The sequence below is a fragment of the Callospermophilus lateralis genome, chromosome 3 (genome assembly GCF_048772815.1).
Source record: "Callospermophilus lateralis isolate mCalLat2 chromosome 3, mCalLat2.hap1, whole genome shotgun sequence".
Classification (NCBI taxonomy): Eukaryota; Metazoa; Chordata; class Mammalia; order Rodentia; family Sciuridae; genus Callospermophilus; species Callospermophilus lateralis.
In genome coordinates, this window is record NC_135307.1 from 176433964 (window position 1) to 176448794 (window position 14831).

General features: G+C 46.8%; 1 protein-coding gene across 2 annotated transcripts in view; it reads right to left on the minus strand.

Moving 5' to 3' along the window:
* Positions 1–16: 16 nt before the first annotated feature.
* Trpc4ap (transient receptor potential cation channel subfamily C member 4 associated protein) overlaps positions 17–14831 on the minus strand; it is a 77974-nt gene continuing 63159 nt past the window's right edge. For both annotated transcript variants that reach the window (XM_076851741.1, XM_076851740.1), the window contains exons 10-19: positions 12252–12383; positions 10279–10337; positions 7803–7904; positions 6393–6476; positions 5237–5327; positions 4214–4354; positions 3430–3538; positions 2008–2120; positions 1104–1310; positions 17–911 (exon numbers count right to left, since the gene is read on the minus strand). In XM_076851741.1, coding sequence (XP_076707856.1) covers positions 774–911; positions 1104–1310; positions 2008–2120; positions 3430–3538; positions 4214–4354; positions 5237–5327; positions 6393–6476; positions 7803–7904; positions 10279–10337; positions 12252–12383 — 1176 coding nt within the window. In that variant the 3' untranslated portion in view covers positions 17–773. The remainder of the gene's footprint in view (positions 912–1103; positions 1311–2007; positions 2121–3429; positions 3539–4213; positions 4355–5236; positions 5328–6392; positions 6477–7802; positions 7905–10278; positions 10338–12251; positions 12384–14831) is intronic.

Below are 14831 nucleotides of genomic sequence, written 5' to 3' on the forward strand. Positions count from 1 at the left end.
AGGTCCACTTCAGTCATTTAAAATAAAGTTCTTTAATAGTCTCCATTTACTTGGTTTATTTGCTGTTAATAAATTGGCAACACAGGAGGGGCCAAGGGTGAGTTCCCAGCCAAGCTCCTGTGTCTGGGCTCAGGCAGGAGATGCTGCTCTGGGGCAGGGCAGGGCAGGCACAGCCACCCTGTGCCCCAAGGGATAGAGAGAAAAGGCCCCCCAACTTCTGGAGGAACCCCCTGGGATGGACACAGCGGCCAATGAGCAAACAGAACCAGAGGAGTTGAAGGAAGACAAGGGAAGGACAGATGGGTAGGCCTGAGGGAAGGCAGCATTCTCTGGTACCCCCAACCCTGTCCAGGAGCCTCTGCCTGAGGACAGGGGAGGCTTGGCTCATACACGGGGGGAACCCCATCTCCTCCCTAACCCAGGACTGGCAGCCAAGAGACCCGGCAGGAGCTCAGAGCTCTTTTTGTAAGTTTCCTTCCTCTAGGCAGGCCAAGAGTCCCAGGGTTATGAGGGAAGAGTGGGCATGGCGCCCCTGTCCTCATCTGTGAACTGTGAGGGAACTGAGGCTCCCCAATGACTGAGGCCCTCAGACCCAGAGGCCCAGGGCTTCCAGGATGCTTCCTCCCACTGAGCCTATGCCTAAAGACCTGGGACAGGCAGAGAGCGGCAGGGAGGCAGGGGAGGGTCAAGGAACAGGCAGGGTGTGTGGCACACATAGTCACCCTCACCCATACTGACCCTGGCCCAGCAGCCTCCCGAGGCCTGGCCAAAGGTCACTCCTCAGTGAAGTCCCTGTCTATGTCCATGTAGGGCTCTTCAATGTAGCTGACAAGGGCAGAAGGTGACTGGCGGTCTGGGTTCAACAGGATAGACACTGTCTCCTTCCAGTATGAGAAGCTGATGCAGGAACTCTGGGCAAAAAGAGAGGGGTTGTGGGGAGCTCCTGTAGGACACAGGCCAACTCCAGCACCCCACAGGGAGGGCCTTGGTAAGGGGACAAAAAGTCTGCCCCACATCCTGGCCAGGAACTGTGCCCTGGATGCCCCTCACAGGCCCTGGGTCTGCATGCCCACCACTCACACACTTGGAGGTGGAGCACTCACATTTTCCAGGCAGGTGCTATCCTTGTCCTTGTGCAGGTAATGCTGCTGCCAAAAGCGCAGCAGGTTGTGGAAGTTGTTGAGCAGGAAGCCGGGATACTTCTTGCTGTGCTCCATGCGTTGCAACAACCGTAGGTATAAGGGCAGCCGCTCTTTCCGCCGGGCCAGCATCAGGATCACCAGGCTGGTGTTGAGGCAGCTGACGTTCTCCTGCAAAGCCAAAGGCAGCTGAGCTGGGTGCATGCCAGCAGTCCCAGCGCCCTCTGGTGAACCTGCAGAGCCATGGGTCTCCCCCTCTGGAGAGCTGCCCCTTCCCAAGCATGTTCCTATTCCCCATGCCCACCCTTATGGCAGCAACATCTGTGCTCATCTAGATCTCAGCTTGAACATCACCTCTTCTGGAAACTTTAATCACCTGGCAGGGATGGGTCTGCATACTAGGTGCAAATGTCTCACTTTAGAACCTGCATTACACACTTAGACTGTGTGCCCAGCTTCCCTGCATTTGTTAGATGACAGAACAAAAGAATCGCCTCTGATAGGTACTTGTATAGCCCACATTTTGGAAAACAGGTGTGAAGCTTGGAGAAGGGAAAGCCACATTACACTGAGGGAGTTGAGGGCAATCTGGTCCAACTCCACAGCCGGCATAGCTAGAGGGGAGTAGATGTGGGATGCTGGGGAAGAGCACTGGAATGGGAGTCAACAGAACATTGTGCCAGTTTGGACTGTGCCCTCACAAGTCAACTAATCTCAGGCCCTTTTTGTAAACTGGGGCACTGGGCAAAGCCCTGGGAAGAAATGCACTTCTAGAGTGAGGGTGGGAGAAGCAAATATGTTGCACTCCAGGAAGACGGAAATGGGTTCTAGTCTCCTTCCCTGATTGCTCATCAGTGGGGCTTCTCACCTGGGTCAGCGTCTGCACGTGGATGATGTTGATGAGGCGGAAAAGAAAGGACATCTGGGTGGGCACCTGGGATATATAGGCGAGCAGGCGGCACTCGGACAGGACCTCAGCCACTGTAGAGGGAGGCACAGGTGTAGCAGCAGGCTCAGGTCCAGTGGCCAGGCCACCTATGCCTCTGCTTGAGCTCCCGTTGGGTCCTGACACTGCATCCAGTAGCCTCTCACCAGAATAGCTACAAGAAAAGCTGCTGGAGCAGCTGTTCCACCACCTGGCTAAACTAAGCCTGTGTTATCAGAACCCCATCTGGTCCTTCAAAACGACGCTCAGAAGTAGCCCTGCTCCCCAGCCTATGGCACCTCTCCACAAGACAGTGTGCATCCACAGGAAAGTAGACCCATGGTCTACTTAAAAAAAAAAAAAGAAAGAAAAGAAAAAAGAAAACCAGTGAAGGAAAGTTGAGATCATTTTCAAAGCTCCTAACATGACTGGCTTCCTATACAGCTCTCACATGTCCGTGACCACTGTCAAGGTCACAGTACACTTGAGCACTGAGCAAATAGTAACCCACACTATGGGGTGAGGGGTACAATGGTTGACTGTACCAAAGTCCATGTAGCCATTCCCCTAAAACAGATCCTTCAGGGGCAGAAATAGGAGGCAAATGGCTAATTACCAAATGACCAGGATGCTGTTTTGTTTTTTGGGTGATACTGAGGGTTGAACCTAGGACCTCTTATTTGTTAGGTAAGTGTTCGACCACTGAGCTACACCCCTATCTCTTTTTATTTTGAGACAGGGTTTTGCTAAGCTGCACAGGCTGGCCTTGAATTTATGATCCTTTGCTTCAGTATGCTACGTAGCTGAGATTACAGGTGTGCACCACTACCCCCAGCACCAGGATGCTTCTTGCTATCAATGATAGTGACTGTGACAAGGGACAACTGTCTTTTTTTGGAGGATATGCTCACAAATTTCTCAGAATCTGCTGGACACCACAAACTCTCCTAGGAAAAGAAAAGCACATGTATGCACATAATCATAAATATGTGCATGGTGCACACAATTCTAGGTGAGACCCACCCCAGCTACATCTCACCCCACCACTCCACACACATAGTCAGGGAGACAGATGAAAAGGGGTCCCACTCACCCCATCCCAGAAGAGAAAGGTGGGTTTTCTTTTTTTTTTTTTTTTTACATTTTGCTGGCAATAATGGCTTTTCTCCTGTATCAAAGTGTTGTACATGCTCATCAAATGAAACACCCAACATCGAAAAGTCAAAGCAGCTGAGCCAATCAGTCAAGCACTTTATGTCTGGGGCAACTGCTTCAATCATCCCATCACCTGGCTGGAGGCCAGGTGACTAGCCCCAGTGCAGAGACACTGCACCCATTTGCTTTGGAACCCTGGCTTTTCCTCACCTTTCATGTCCACCTGGTTTTCAAATCGGTCCAGTGACAGAGTGACACAGCGTACTAACATGTTGGAGTCTACCAGGGAACTGTTGATCTGCTTCAGAAACACCTGGAACTAGAGCAGAGATGGCACTCAGGAGAGGCAGTGATTGCTGGCCAAGCTGGCTGTGGCCCAGGGTGAGCAGTCGCCACCACAGACATCAGCAATCCTCTATCCCAGCCCTGTTGCTTTTTAGACAGGCAACCTGAGTGACTTGCTCTCCCCACCTGCTGCTAAGATTCTGGGACACTTCCCAGTGATTCTGCACTGAGGGTCCTGGCTCCTCTTAATTCTACTTCAACTAGTCTCAGCTGGGTTTGTCATGCTCCAGAGAACATAACACTCCAGGCCCAGTACTCCGTGCTGGGCCTCCCACTGCAGCACCCACACCTCACACCATGTCTGGAGGCCACCCAGCACCCTGGTTCCTCCAGGCCATACCTCCAGAAGGCCTCGCTTCAGCAGGAACATCTGGTCTGCATAGGAGGTGGTCCCTCAGAGGAAACTCTCCACAGCTCGTGCTTGCCAAAACCTGTGACCCATTCTCACCCCCCAACCCCAAAGCAGCAGTGGATTTTATCCCTGTGTTTCAAGGTCTGGGACACAGTAAGTACTAGTGAACATTTGCTGAAGACTCTCATTGAATCCCAACACTCTCCACCTAAAAACCCACACCTGGAGACTGGTGGATCAGAGATCCCAGATAACTTGGGGCAACACAGCCAACTCCATAGAACAGAGGAGTCTCACCTTTGCATCCGTGTTGATGTATTTATTGAATCTCTTGAATGCATCTACATTGAACTTCATCAGCTCCCCCAGAAGGTCAAAGTAGCTCTGGAGTACATCCCTCGATTTGCACTCACTGTCCACAATGCAGTACAGGATGTGCTGGGGTGAGGAGGGGACACAGTGAAGGTGTGGATAGGGCTGCCCCACACTAGTCTCCCGCTGGGGCCTGGCATGGCAGTTCTACAGAATGTATGGCCCTGTGTAGATTCTGAGGATGCTGGTGGTTCCAAGGACAGGATCAGGCTGACCCTCACCAGGAGGGGGCAGCGAGTTGGGCATGTGGCACTTGCTTGCTCACAGCTAAAGCCTCTGACCTGCCCTGTAATCACCAACATAGCCAGAGCTCTCTAGCTCCTGGGCAGCAGAGTTGTCTCCAGATCTAACACTGGCCATTGCCCTAACACTGAGGCCAGAGGCCAGAGTTTAAGGGCACAGAGAGCATGTTTTGACTCCGTGGATTGTCTTTGTGTTTATAAATGAAACTATTTAAAATTTATACCAAAATCAATGAATTTTTATCAAAAACATAAAGCCAACTCTTTGATAAAGTTTTCTATGACAGCCTTAATATTTTCTTGAAGTTATGATTTGGGTCAATACAACTTCTTTTCCATATGGATTTTATAATTCATAGTTTCTTGTCCATATCAATTTTTAAAGACCAATTATAACTGGCCATTAACTCAATGAAGAAAAACTGACTTTTAGTCAAAATCAAAATATCCTCAGGGTCAAAAGGCTTTGCTGATAACTCTAGACACTTACCCTCCTGCACAGTCACACCCCAAGTACTGGCATCAACACTGAAGCACCCATGGGGAACCCACCAACAGAAACCCAGGGCAAACAGTGGGGCGATCTGCACTGGCATTTTAAAATGCTGAGATTTGGTCTGCCCTGATGAACTGTTTAGGGCTCAGGACAGAAGAGCAATATGTGGGGCTGGAGGCCACCCAGCACCCTGGCTCCTCCAGGCCATACCTCCAGAAGGCCTCGCTTCAGCAGGAACATCTGGTCTGCATAGGAAGTGGTCCCTCGGAGGAAACTCTCCACAGCTCGTGCTTGCCAAAACCTACGACCCAAATGTTGACCCAGATCCAGGTAGCTAAGGCTGCCCTCTCTTGGCCCCAGTTCAGTTCTCCCAGGGTTTTGGGAGATGTTTACTGACTTCTTATTTATTTAACAGACATTTACTAAATATCTACCAGAGCCCCACCCTAGGTTCTGGGACACAGCAGTGACCAAGGGAATCCTTATTCTCATAGAGTTGACAGCTCAGTGAGAAATAGTCTTCTATATGGGTCTATCTGGAAGAAGTTGTATCACAGAGAAAGTAGTATCAAGGAACAAAGAGCCAGCTGTTCCAGCAAGTCCCATGTGAAAACACTCTAGGCTTTGCCCTTTCAGAATGGGAGGACATCAGAACTAGGGGCCAAGAATCGGTGTGGAAAGCACAAGAGCATGTGCAGACAGGCCACTGAGCCTGGTCTAGAGGACAGATGGCAGATATTAACCAAGTGGCCCAGAGGGCTCAGCTGGGATTCAAGATAGGAAATCTGGATAAGGAAGATTGGGTGACAGGGTCCCCCTTGTGGTGGAGCCTACTGACAGTTTCACAACCAGACCTACTGGAATTCCTCCTGCATACATCTTTCAAGACTCCTCTCTGAGGGGTCTGGGAATTCTGAGCAGGCCTGTCTGTGACCACCCTTGCCAGCACCCAGCAGGGGAAGGGCTTTGTTTTTTTTTTTTTTTTTTTTTTTTTTGCTCCCACAGCTCCTGGCTCCATTCCTTTCCATGCTGCATGGAAATGAGTTTCTTTTCAGGCCTGTTCCCCACAACCCCAGGGAATGCCACACTAGCAGGGTCTGTGTCCTATTTCTTTCCCTCTTTCCAGCATCAGCACAGAAGAGGTGCTTGGCAAATAAATGCTCAGTCAGTTCTTTGCAGGCCCTGCAGGAGGGCAGTACTGACCTGTTGAGTCACGTAAGGCCAGATGGCAGTCAAGCCACCTTCCCCAACAGTGATCACATTTTAAACATGGATACTGGGGACTAAAGGTGGCGTTTCTAACCATTTGGGAAACACTTGTCTCCTGGGCCCCTTAGGAGTGACAGGTACCTATCCTCAGGCTCACCTGAAAGAGGACTCGGCTGGCTCCTTCTTCATGACCTGCAGCAGACGAGTTAACAAGCCCCTCTTCCCATCACACACCAGACTCCTGAAATAAAATAGCAGTGGTGGCAGATGTGAGAGGTTAACAAGGTCCTTGGGGCTGGGTCACTCCGCTGGTTTAGATGAGTGGGGCGGGGGAAGGGATGTTTCCAAGTTTGCAGGGTGCTCTCCTAATCCACCTGGGTCTGGAGGCCTCAGAAACTCCTATGATCATCAGCTCAACAGCCAAGGGCATTTCCACTGCACCTCAGGCCAGCTTGCCCTTCCAAGACTTGCTAGTAAGAAGCCTGAGGCACATCCAGAGCCAGATGGGGCTCAGAACTGCTAGAGGCAGGGTCTTTTACATCACAAGTGGGTCTGAGGCCATGACAGAACCTGCCAGATAGGGCAAAGTCCATGCCAACAGGGTGAGGCCTAGGTCCTCTCTGCCCCAGGTTCAGTTCTATCTGGGCTGTGGATAAGTGCCCATGCCTCCAGGCTTGGTTTCTGGTATATGAAGGAAAGGTGGCAGGTGAGGAAATGACTCCAGTCATTGTTGGGGGAAAGATGGCCAAGTTGGCAGAGGTCTGGACCCTTCAACTCCCTCTTCAAATAAATTTATCCCTATAGACATCAGGGTAGGGCCCCAAGTCCAACCTGACCTGAATGAGTTCTGCCCTTTGATCCCTTCACTACAAGACTGGGAAGTCATGGCTCCATCTACTAAAAAAGGTCCACCCTATTCTGGTTCCTATGACTCTTATTACCCGCTCTCAAAGACAGGCAAACAAAGTATAAAAGGATGTAACTCTTGGGGCTGGGGATGTGGCTCAAGCGGTAGCGCGCTCGCCTGGCATGCATTCGGCCCGGGTTCGATCTTCAGCACCACATACAAACAAAGATGTTGTGTCCGCCGAAAACTAAAAAATAAATATTAAAATTCTCTCTCTCTCTCTTTAAAAAAAAAAAAAAAAAAGGATTTAACTCTTGCAGGGGCTGGAGGGGGGCTTCTGTTTGCCCTGCTTGGCCAGCTGCCATTAGGCAGGAAAGGTCCACATCAGCTGAGTGCACATACGCATGTGATAAGAGGAGGGCAGAACACAGATGCCCTCTGGCAGGTGGCTTCTTAGAGCCTTTGTCCCACATTTGTAAAGAGGAGGTGATGAGGGCACTCTCTTCTAGGGCTGCTGTGTAGATAGAGAAAATGCAGGAAACCTGAGGAAGTGCCAGGCACAAAGTATCTCTTGGAACATTTCCATGTGAATTTTACAATTCATGAGTTCTTGTCCGTATCTCGCTGAGCAAGACAGGGTGAGTGGGCACACCTGTGAGCCGGGGCACACTGGCAGCCAGCCAGAGGAATGTGGCTAAAGCCGTAGTTGCCTACACTCACCTGTCGGTGTTGAGGACGGCTTCCACTTCGGGGATGTTGGCCTTGAGAGAGATAGCACTGAGTTCATTCAGCTCTTGGTTGTTGAGTAGCAGGTATTTATTCCTTAAAAAAAAGGGTTGCAGGGGTGAAGGATAGAAGCTGGGGCTGCCCGTCAGCACTGTGCCAGTGCAGAAAGCCTCCTGCCCACTTCCTGTAGGGAGAGGGAAGCTGAGAACCCACCAGGTGTCTCCCATACGGGACCTTGCACCCCTGAGTGGCATTCTGAAGGAGGGCATTTCAGCCCCACCTGTCTGCCACAACACTATTGAGGCCCCTTCCCTTATGAGCTCTTGGCTTTCCTGTTGCCCACTGAACCTTTCCATTTGATTTCTCGAGATCACTGCACCTAGCAGTTATACCTACTGCAGCATTCCCAGAGGCCAATCAAGAAAAGGCCTGGCCAGTGGTCACACACCTCCCTCTCCTTCTCATTCAGCCTGTCCTCACCCAAGGCCAGTACACAGTGCTAGCTTCCTAATCAGTCTTGCAGGAATCAAGTTTTCACACAGCTCCCACAGAAGCCTTCAGAAAAGACTCTGACCCTAGCGCTGATTAACACTCCCTGTCTTCCCACTGCTTTAGCACACATAGTATCCAGGGCCATGAATGTGCCCCACAGGCCCTGTGCAGCCCAGTCACTGACCACCTCCATGACTGCATGTATGTACAGCCTCCTCTATCTGGTTACCCTGATTTTCCTGGCCATGCCACACTCCCTCCAGCAGGGGCTTCTGCATGGGGAGGGCACCTGGCCCAACCATACACCCTCCTGTGCTCTGTCTTCATGCCATTTACTATTGACCTTGCAGGCCTCAGCTGACAAGTTATTTCTGCAGGGAAGAATTCCCAAGGACTGGCTGGCCAGACAGGACTCCTTCCTGCCAAAAATCCTCTCACAGACTCATGCTCCTTCCCTCCCAAATAAAATGTCCACTGGTCACCATAAATCCATTCACTAGTGATGTTCTCTGATTAATGTCCAACCCCTTCCCAACCATGACAGGTGCCATGGCTGTTTTCATTCATCACACTGATCCCTGAACACAAGTGCTGATTTAAGAGTGTGATGAAAACTAGGAACTCACTTTCCTCAAACCAAACTAAACCCAAACCATACACTTTTGTAACCCATCAGTGCCTTCAGTCAGAGCAGCTCTCCCAGGGGATGCTCACACATGATGAGAGGGAAGTTGTAAAGTAAAGTCCCATGGGTCACATTTGTCCTTTGGCAAATGTTACTTATACAATGTTCTAAAAGAATTTAAACCAAAATTTAAAAATGAGAATTTGATCCCTAGCATTGGAAACAAACAAACAAAATACCAGGACCTTTTACATAAATCTTTGTTTGTTTGTTTTTTGTCCCAGGGATTGACTTCAGGGGCATTCTACCACTGAAATACATCCCCATCCCTTTTTACCATTTATTTTTAAAATTATTTATTTATTTTGATGGTGCTATAGATTGAACCCAGAGAGTCACACATGGTAGGCAAGAACCCTACCATTGAGCTACACCTCTGGCCCCTCTTTTTACTTTTTATTTTGAGATAGAGTCTTGATAAGTGGTTGAGGCTGGCCTCAAACTTGTGAACCTCCTCCCTCAGGCTCCCAAGTCACTGGGATTATAGATATGCACAACTGTGCTCAGCTTTCACATAAATCTTAACCTTTGGCTTTCCTTGAGGGAAAAACCCAAAGGCAGCAACAGTGTTTTCTGTATATGCACAGCTGCCGGGGCTGAATGGCAGCCTGTCATTCTAGTTCACCAAGTTCGCCATCCTAATGCTAACTAAGGTCAAGAGTTAACTGCTATTCCTTCCTCCTTTTCACTGTTTTCCTTGTAGCAGAAAATAATTTTCCTGTACATTTCCCATCAAAGGTTGAAAAATAGAAAATGAGAGGGCAGAATATATATCAAGAAAAATGGGGGTCTGGGCAGTAGTTCAATGGTAGAAGCTTGCCTAGCGCATGCAAAGCCCTGGGTTTGATCTTCAGCACCACATAAAAATAAATAAATAAAGAAAAAATCTTTAAAAAAAAAAAAGAAAGAAAGAAAAATGGGGAAAGTGCAAGGTGAAAAATCCCCTTGTGTCCAATCTGCCAGCTTTGCCTGAGTTTTCAAGAGAACACATCAGTGGAAAGATGTGTTGTTTCCAAGGGTAGAAAGGGGCCAGTAATTTCTATCTCTAGAATGGCTGAAGGAAAACTCTGCACCTGGTGAGACAAACAGCAACTCATACTGCAGGGTCAAAGATGTGTACTTGGTAATATGGAGGTAACAGTGGGCTCCCACCATCTCCCATGTCCTCCTCCTGAGCAGAGAGTGGTCCATTGGTCACCATAGGAGAAAGAGAGAGAGAAGCCTTTGGGAGACAGCTGACGATTCTCTGTGCAACGACACATATATGTACTTACTCATGGTGTGTGTACTTACTCATGGTGGTCGCTGAAACTCTGGAGAAGCCTCAAAAACTGGATCTTCAAGGTAATGTCCTAAAATACATGTTAAAATCACAGTCATATTGTTTTAAAATAAGACAGGGCAATATCAGTCACTGTGGACCATGCCAGTGGTCCTAGATACTTGGGAGGCTAATGCAGAAGGATCACTTGAGGAGGATGTGCTGGGAGTGATATTGGCCAAATTGTATTATTATATTGTATATTGTGTGAATGCATAAATAAGTAACAACAAATTACATCATTATGTACAACTATAATGCACCAATTAAAAAAATGTGGAGGATGAGGTTAGGAGGAAGATCACTTGAACCCGAGAGTTTGAGACTAGTGTAGACAAAAATATAAAGACCCCTTATTAAAAACAAAGCAAAACACTCTGGTGAGATTCTGGGCATGCCACTCTGCTTCTGAGCTTCTGTCCTCATCCACAATGAGAACTTTTCTTCATTAGAAAATCATCTAGTCAGATCTCTACATCTAACCAATGACAAATTTAACTAATATGGACCTTTCCAGCTAAAAACATCTCACATATTTTTAAAAAATCACCAAAATACTTTTAAATGTGAGGTTAAGTTCATAAGCTAGAAAGGGAAAACTGTAGGAATGGGACATGAAGACAGGCTTGAGGCCAAGCAGAACGCCCTGGTGCTGATGCTTGGGAAGCTGAGGGCTATGTGCAGAGATGGGGGCCTACTCACACCAGGGCTCAGTTTCTAAGGCCCTGAAGTGATCAGACAGAGCCTCAGGCTTGGATCTATGGGCCAGAGAGTTGGCAAGAGTTTGGTTCTCTACCTAGGTGCAGCTGAAGGTTAGAGACTCCCAGGAGAAGTGGAAACCTGGGCTCATACTAACACTGCCAAGAATCAAGTATGAAATCTGGCCGTAGGACAGATGCACCTCCAAAGTACCTGGCAGATGAAAGCAAAGGAGCCCTACAGAAATACTTCCAGGGCTAACGCTACACAGGTACCAGGGAAAGCAAGCCCCACTCAAGGCGGCCTCTCCACAAACATCAAGCAAAGCTCCACCCTGAGGGTCTGAAGTCCCAGATATAAGCATCATTACTTCATGAGCAATTAAAAGAGACTAAGAAGGTAAGTTACAAATAATAAAGGGAAAACATGCAAGAAAAACACAAGACAGACAATATTTACATGAACAAAGACCAAGCAGTTTTTGAAAAAGAGACAAAATAAATGCAAAACATATTCACAAGAAGTTTAAACACTCAAATGGATGGACTGAAAGGCAAATCTGACAGGGCCAAAGAGAGAAATGGTAAAGGGAGTTGCACAGAGAAAAGTCCCAGAATGAAGAGGTCAGAGGGTTCTTGACACTGGGCCTTGAAGGCTGCACAACATTTCACAGTTCCAGAGCACCTTCCCTCCCCCTATGCTGTTAGGCGGGCCTCAGACCAGAGGTCAGCAGGTATGGGAGTATGATCCTCCTTTGGTAAGAAAACAGAGATTTAGTGACTCATTCAAGCTCTCCCAATAAGCTGAGTGGCACAAAGGCTTCCTGACTCCCAGTTCAGTGTTCTGTCTCAGGTACTGCGAGACATAAATAAATAAAATAAAGGTATTGTGTCCAACTACAACTAAAAAATAAATTTAAAAAAAAAGTGTGAGTTTTGGATTCAGACAGTCCTATGTTTACTCTTAGCTCCACCATCTGTAAATTCCGGAACCTTAAGGCAGAAGGGTGAGTCCTTGGCCTCAGAAAACTAGAGCGCCCCAAAGCTGTTTCCTGAGGTAAGGCATTGGTGATACGTGGTGCCCGAAGGCAAACAAATTATGGAGGATGGAATAATTGGCTTCCAATTATGGGATCATAAAATAGGCCTTTCAGTTCCTTCCCTAGTCTCAAAGGGTCAGTGGCAGGTCTTGAAACAACTGTTTCTAGAAGTAAAGTCCCATTGTGTTTCCAGGGTTCCCTGCTCACCGGGCTACAGTCACAGTTCTGGTTGTGACCATGGAGGACAAGGGCAGATGCTGAATGTTTCCTCCAAATCAGCTTGTCAAACAAATTATTGAGTCCAGGGATCAGCTTGAATTCTGCAATCATTCTGTGAACCTGCATGGAATGGGAAGGGAAAACAGTAAGACAAATGTGCTTCCAAGACTTGCCAAAACCTCATACTCAGCACACACAGTAATAATCTCTAGGACTAAGATAGCAGTCAGGGCGGAGGGTTGAGATTAAAGAAAACATCTACACATGCCCTATCCTGATCACCTGTCCACACACAGTTTTTAACTTTGCTCAATACTGCTCATGGTAATCCTATAAGTCACATTATATGGAAGGTCCTATCTTAAGGTGTGAATTTTGGGCTGGGGTTGTGGCTCAACAGTAGAACACTCGCCTAGCATGTGCGAGGTCCTGGGTTCAATCCTCAGCACCACATATAAATAAATAAAATGAAGGTATCATGTCCAACTATAACTAAAAAATAAATATTAAAAAAAGTGTGAGTTTTGGATTCAGACAGTCCTGTGTTTACTCTTAGCTCCACCATGTGTAAACTCCGGAACCTTAAGAAAGTCCCTTAAATGTCAGTATCCTTGTCATAGCATTAAGATGACAATGTGGGGGTGGGGATGTGGCTCAAGCGGTAGCACGCTCGCCTGGCATGCGTGCGGCCGGGTTCGATCCTCAGCACCACATACAAACGAAGATGTTGTGTCCGCCAAAAACTAAAAAATAAATATTGAAAAAAAAAAAATAAGATGACAATGTGGCCAGGCATGGTGGCACATACTTTAAATCCAAGCCACTTGGGAGGCTGAGACAAGAGGATAGTAAATTTGAGGATAGGCTCAGCAACTTATCAAAACCTGGACTCAAAATAAATATAAAAAGGGTTGGGGATATAGCTCAGTGCTGAAGTATTCCTGGGTTCCACCCCTAGGATCAAAAAAGAAAAAAAAAAAATGAAAATATGCCTCATACTTTACAATGGGATACATTTCAACTGGGGCAAGATACAAAAAGAAATTCTGCTAACCCTAGAAAAATCTATGAAGACTTAAAAAAAAGTGACCCAAGGGTGGGTCTAAAGGATTAACTAAACCTGGAAGCCAAGGAAGGAGACTATTGATTTCAACCACAAAAAGGTTTTAACATTCTGTATCATACAACTTACAATAAGCAAAAGTCACAAGTTAAACATGACAACTGGAGAACATACACTGGTAACTCATGTCACAGGCAGAACAAATTTCCTCTATGAGAAGTCCTATAAATCTCAGACAAAAAGACCAATCTGTAAAGCCCTTGTCTAAGCATGCGTGAGGCCCTGAGTTCAATCCCTACCACCAGTGAGGGAGGGGGAAAAAAAAAAAGACCAATCCCACAGAAAAAAGTGGATAAAGATATAAAAAGGAGAATAGAAAAGGTTCTTTTCTATGAAAAAGGCTAACCTCACTTGAAACTAGAAATTCAAATCCCAACTGATTTTTCACATGGGCAAAGGAGACAAAATTTTATCTGACTTTGGCATGATTTTAGTGATTAAGCACCAGATACATTTACATTCTGTGGGTGAGAAATGGTACTACCTGCATAGGGAGATGATCTCTCAATATCTCTAAAAATTGTATCATATTCCCCTTGACCAGAAATTCCCACTTTTTTATTCTCAGGCAGAAACTTATAAATAATAAATGACTTATTTATATTATTGAAGAAAGCCTTATTTATAATACCAAAAAACCAGTCACTTTTATCAACAGGGATTAATAGTCATACATCCACACAATGAGATACAAGGCATCAGCAAAAAAAAAAAAAAAAAAAAAAAAAAAAAAAAAAATCAAGGCATTTTACATCTAGTGAGTTGAACAATGGCTAATATACAACATTAAGAAAGCAAGTGGCCAGGCAAGCAAGTGGCCTGTCTCAGCCTCCCAGGTCTGTAATCTCAGTGACCTGGGAGGCTGAGACAGGAGGATCATAAATTTGAGGTCAGCCTCAGCAACTTAGTAATGGTCTAAGCAATTTAGTGAGACTCTGTTGCAAATTAAAAAAAAAAAAAGGACTAGGATGAAGCTCAGTGGTAAAGTATCTCTGGAGTCAATCCCCAGTATGAAAAAAATAAAGTGTGCACATGCTGACATGCTATATTATTGTGTAAAAAAATATTTACTTTTATAAACATACATATCTCTAGAAGGATTTACTAACAACTGGTTAAGTTACCTGTGTTATGGAAGACCCAGAAAACTGAGAAGTAGAGGGAACACAGGCTCCATTCATACTAATATATGTCAACTCTGAGGATTATTTGCTTATTAAATATTTTTACATGAAACAAAGCTGTTGTTACTCCTTCTTGGGGATGTCATACAGATAAAGATGGAGACTGCATGTGAGGGCAGGAGCATAGCTCAATGTTCTGGCACCACTGCTCTGCAGGGAAGGGAAGCCCAGAGAGGCCAGCTCATGCAAGCTTGACAGAGGACACGTCACCTAACTCAGGGTCTCATCCTGAGGTATACCTCTTTCCATCCCACCATTGGC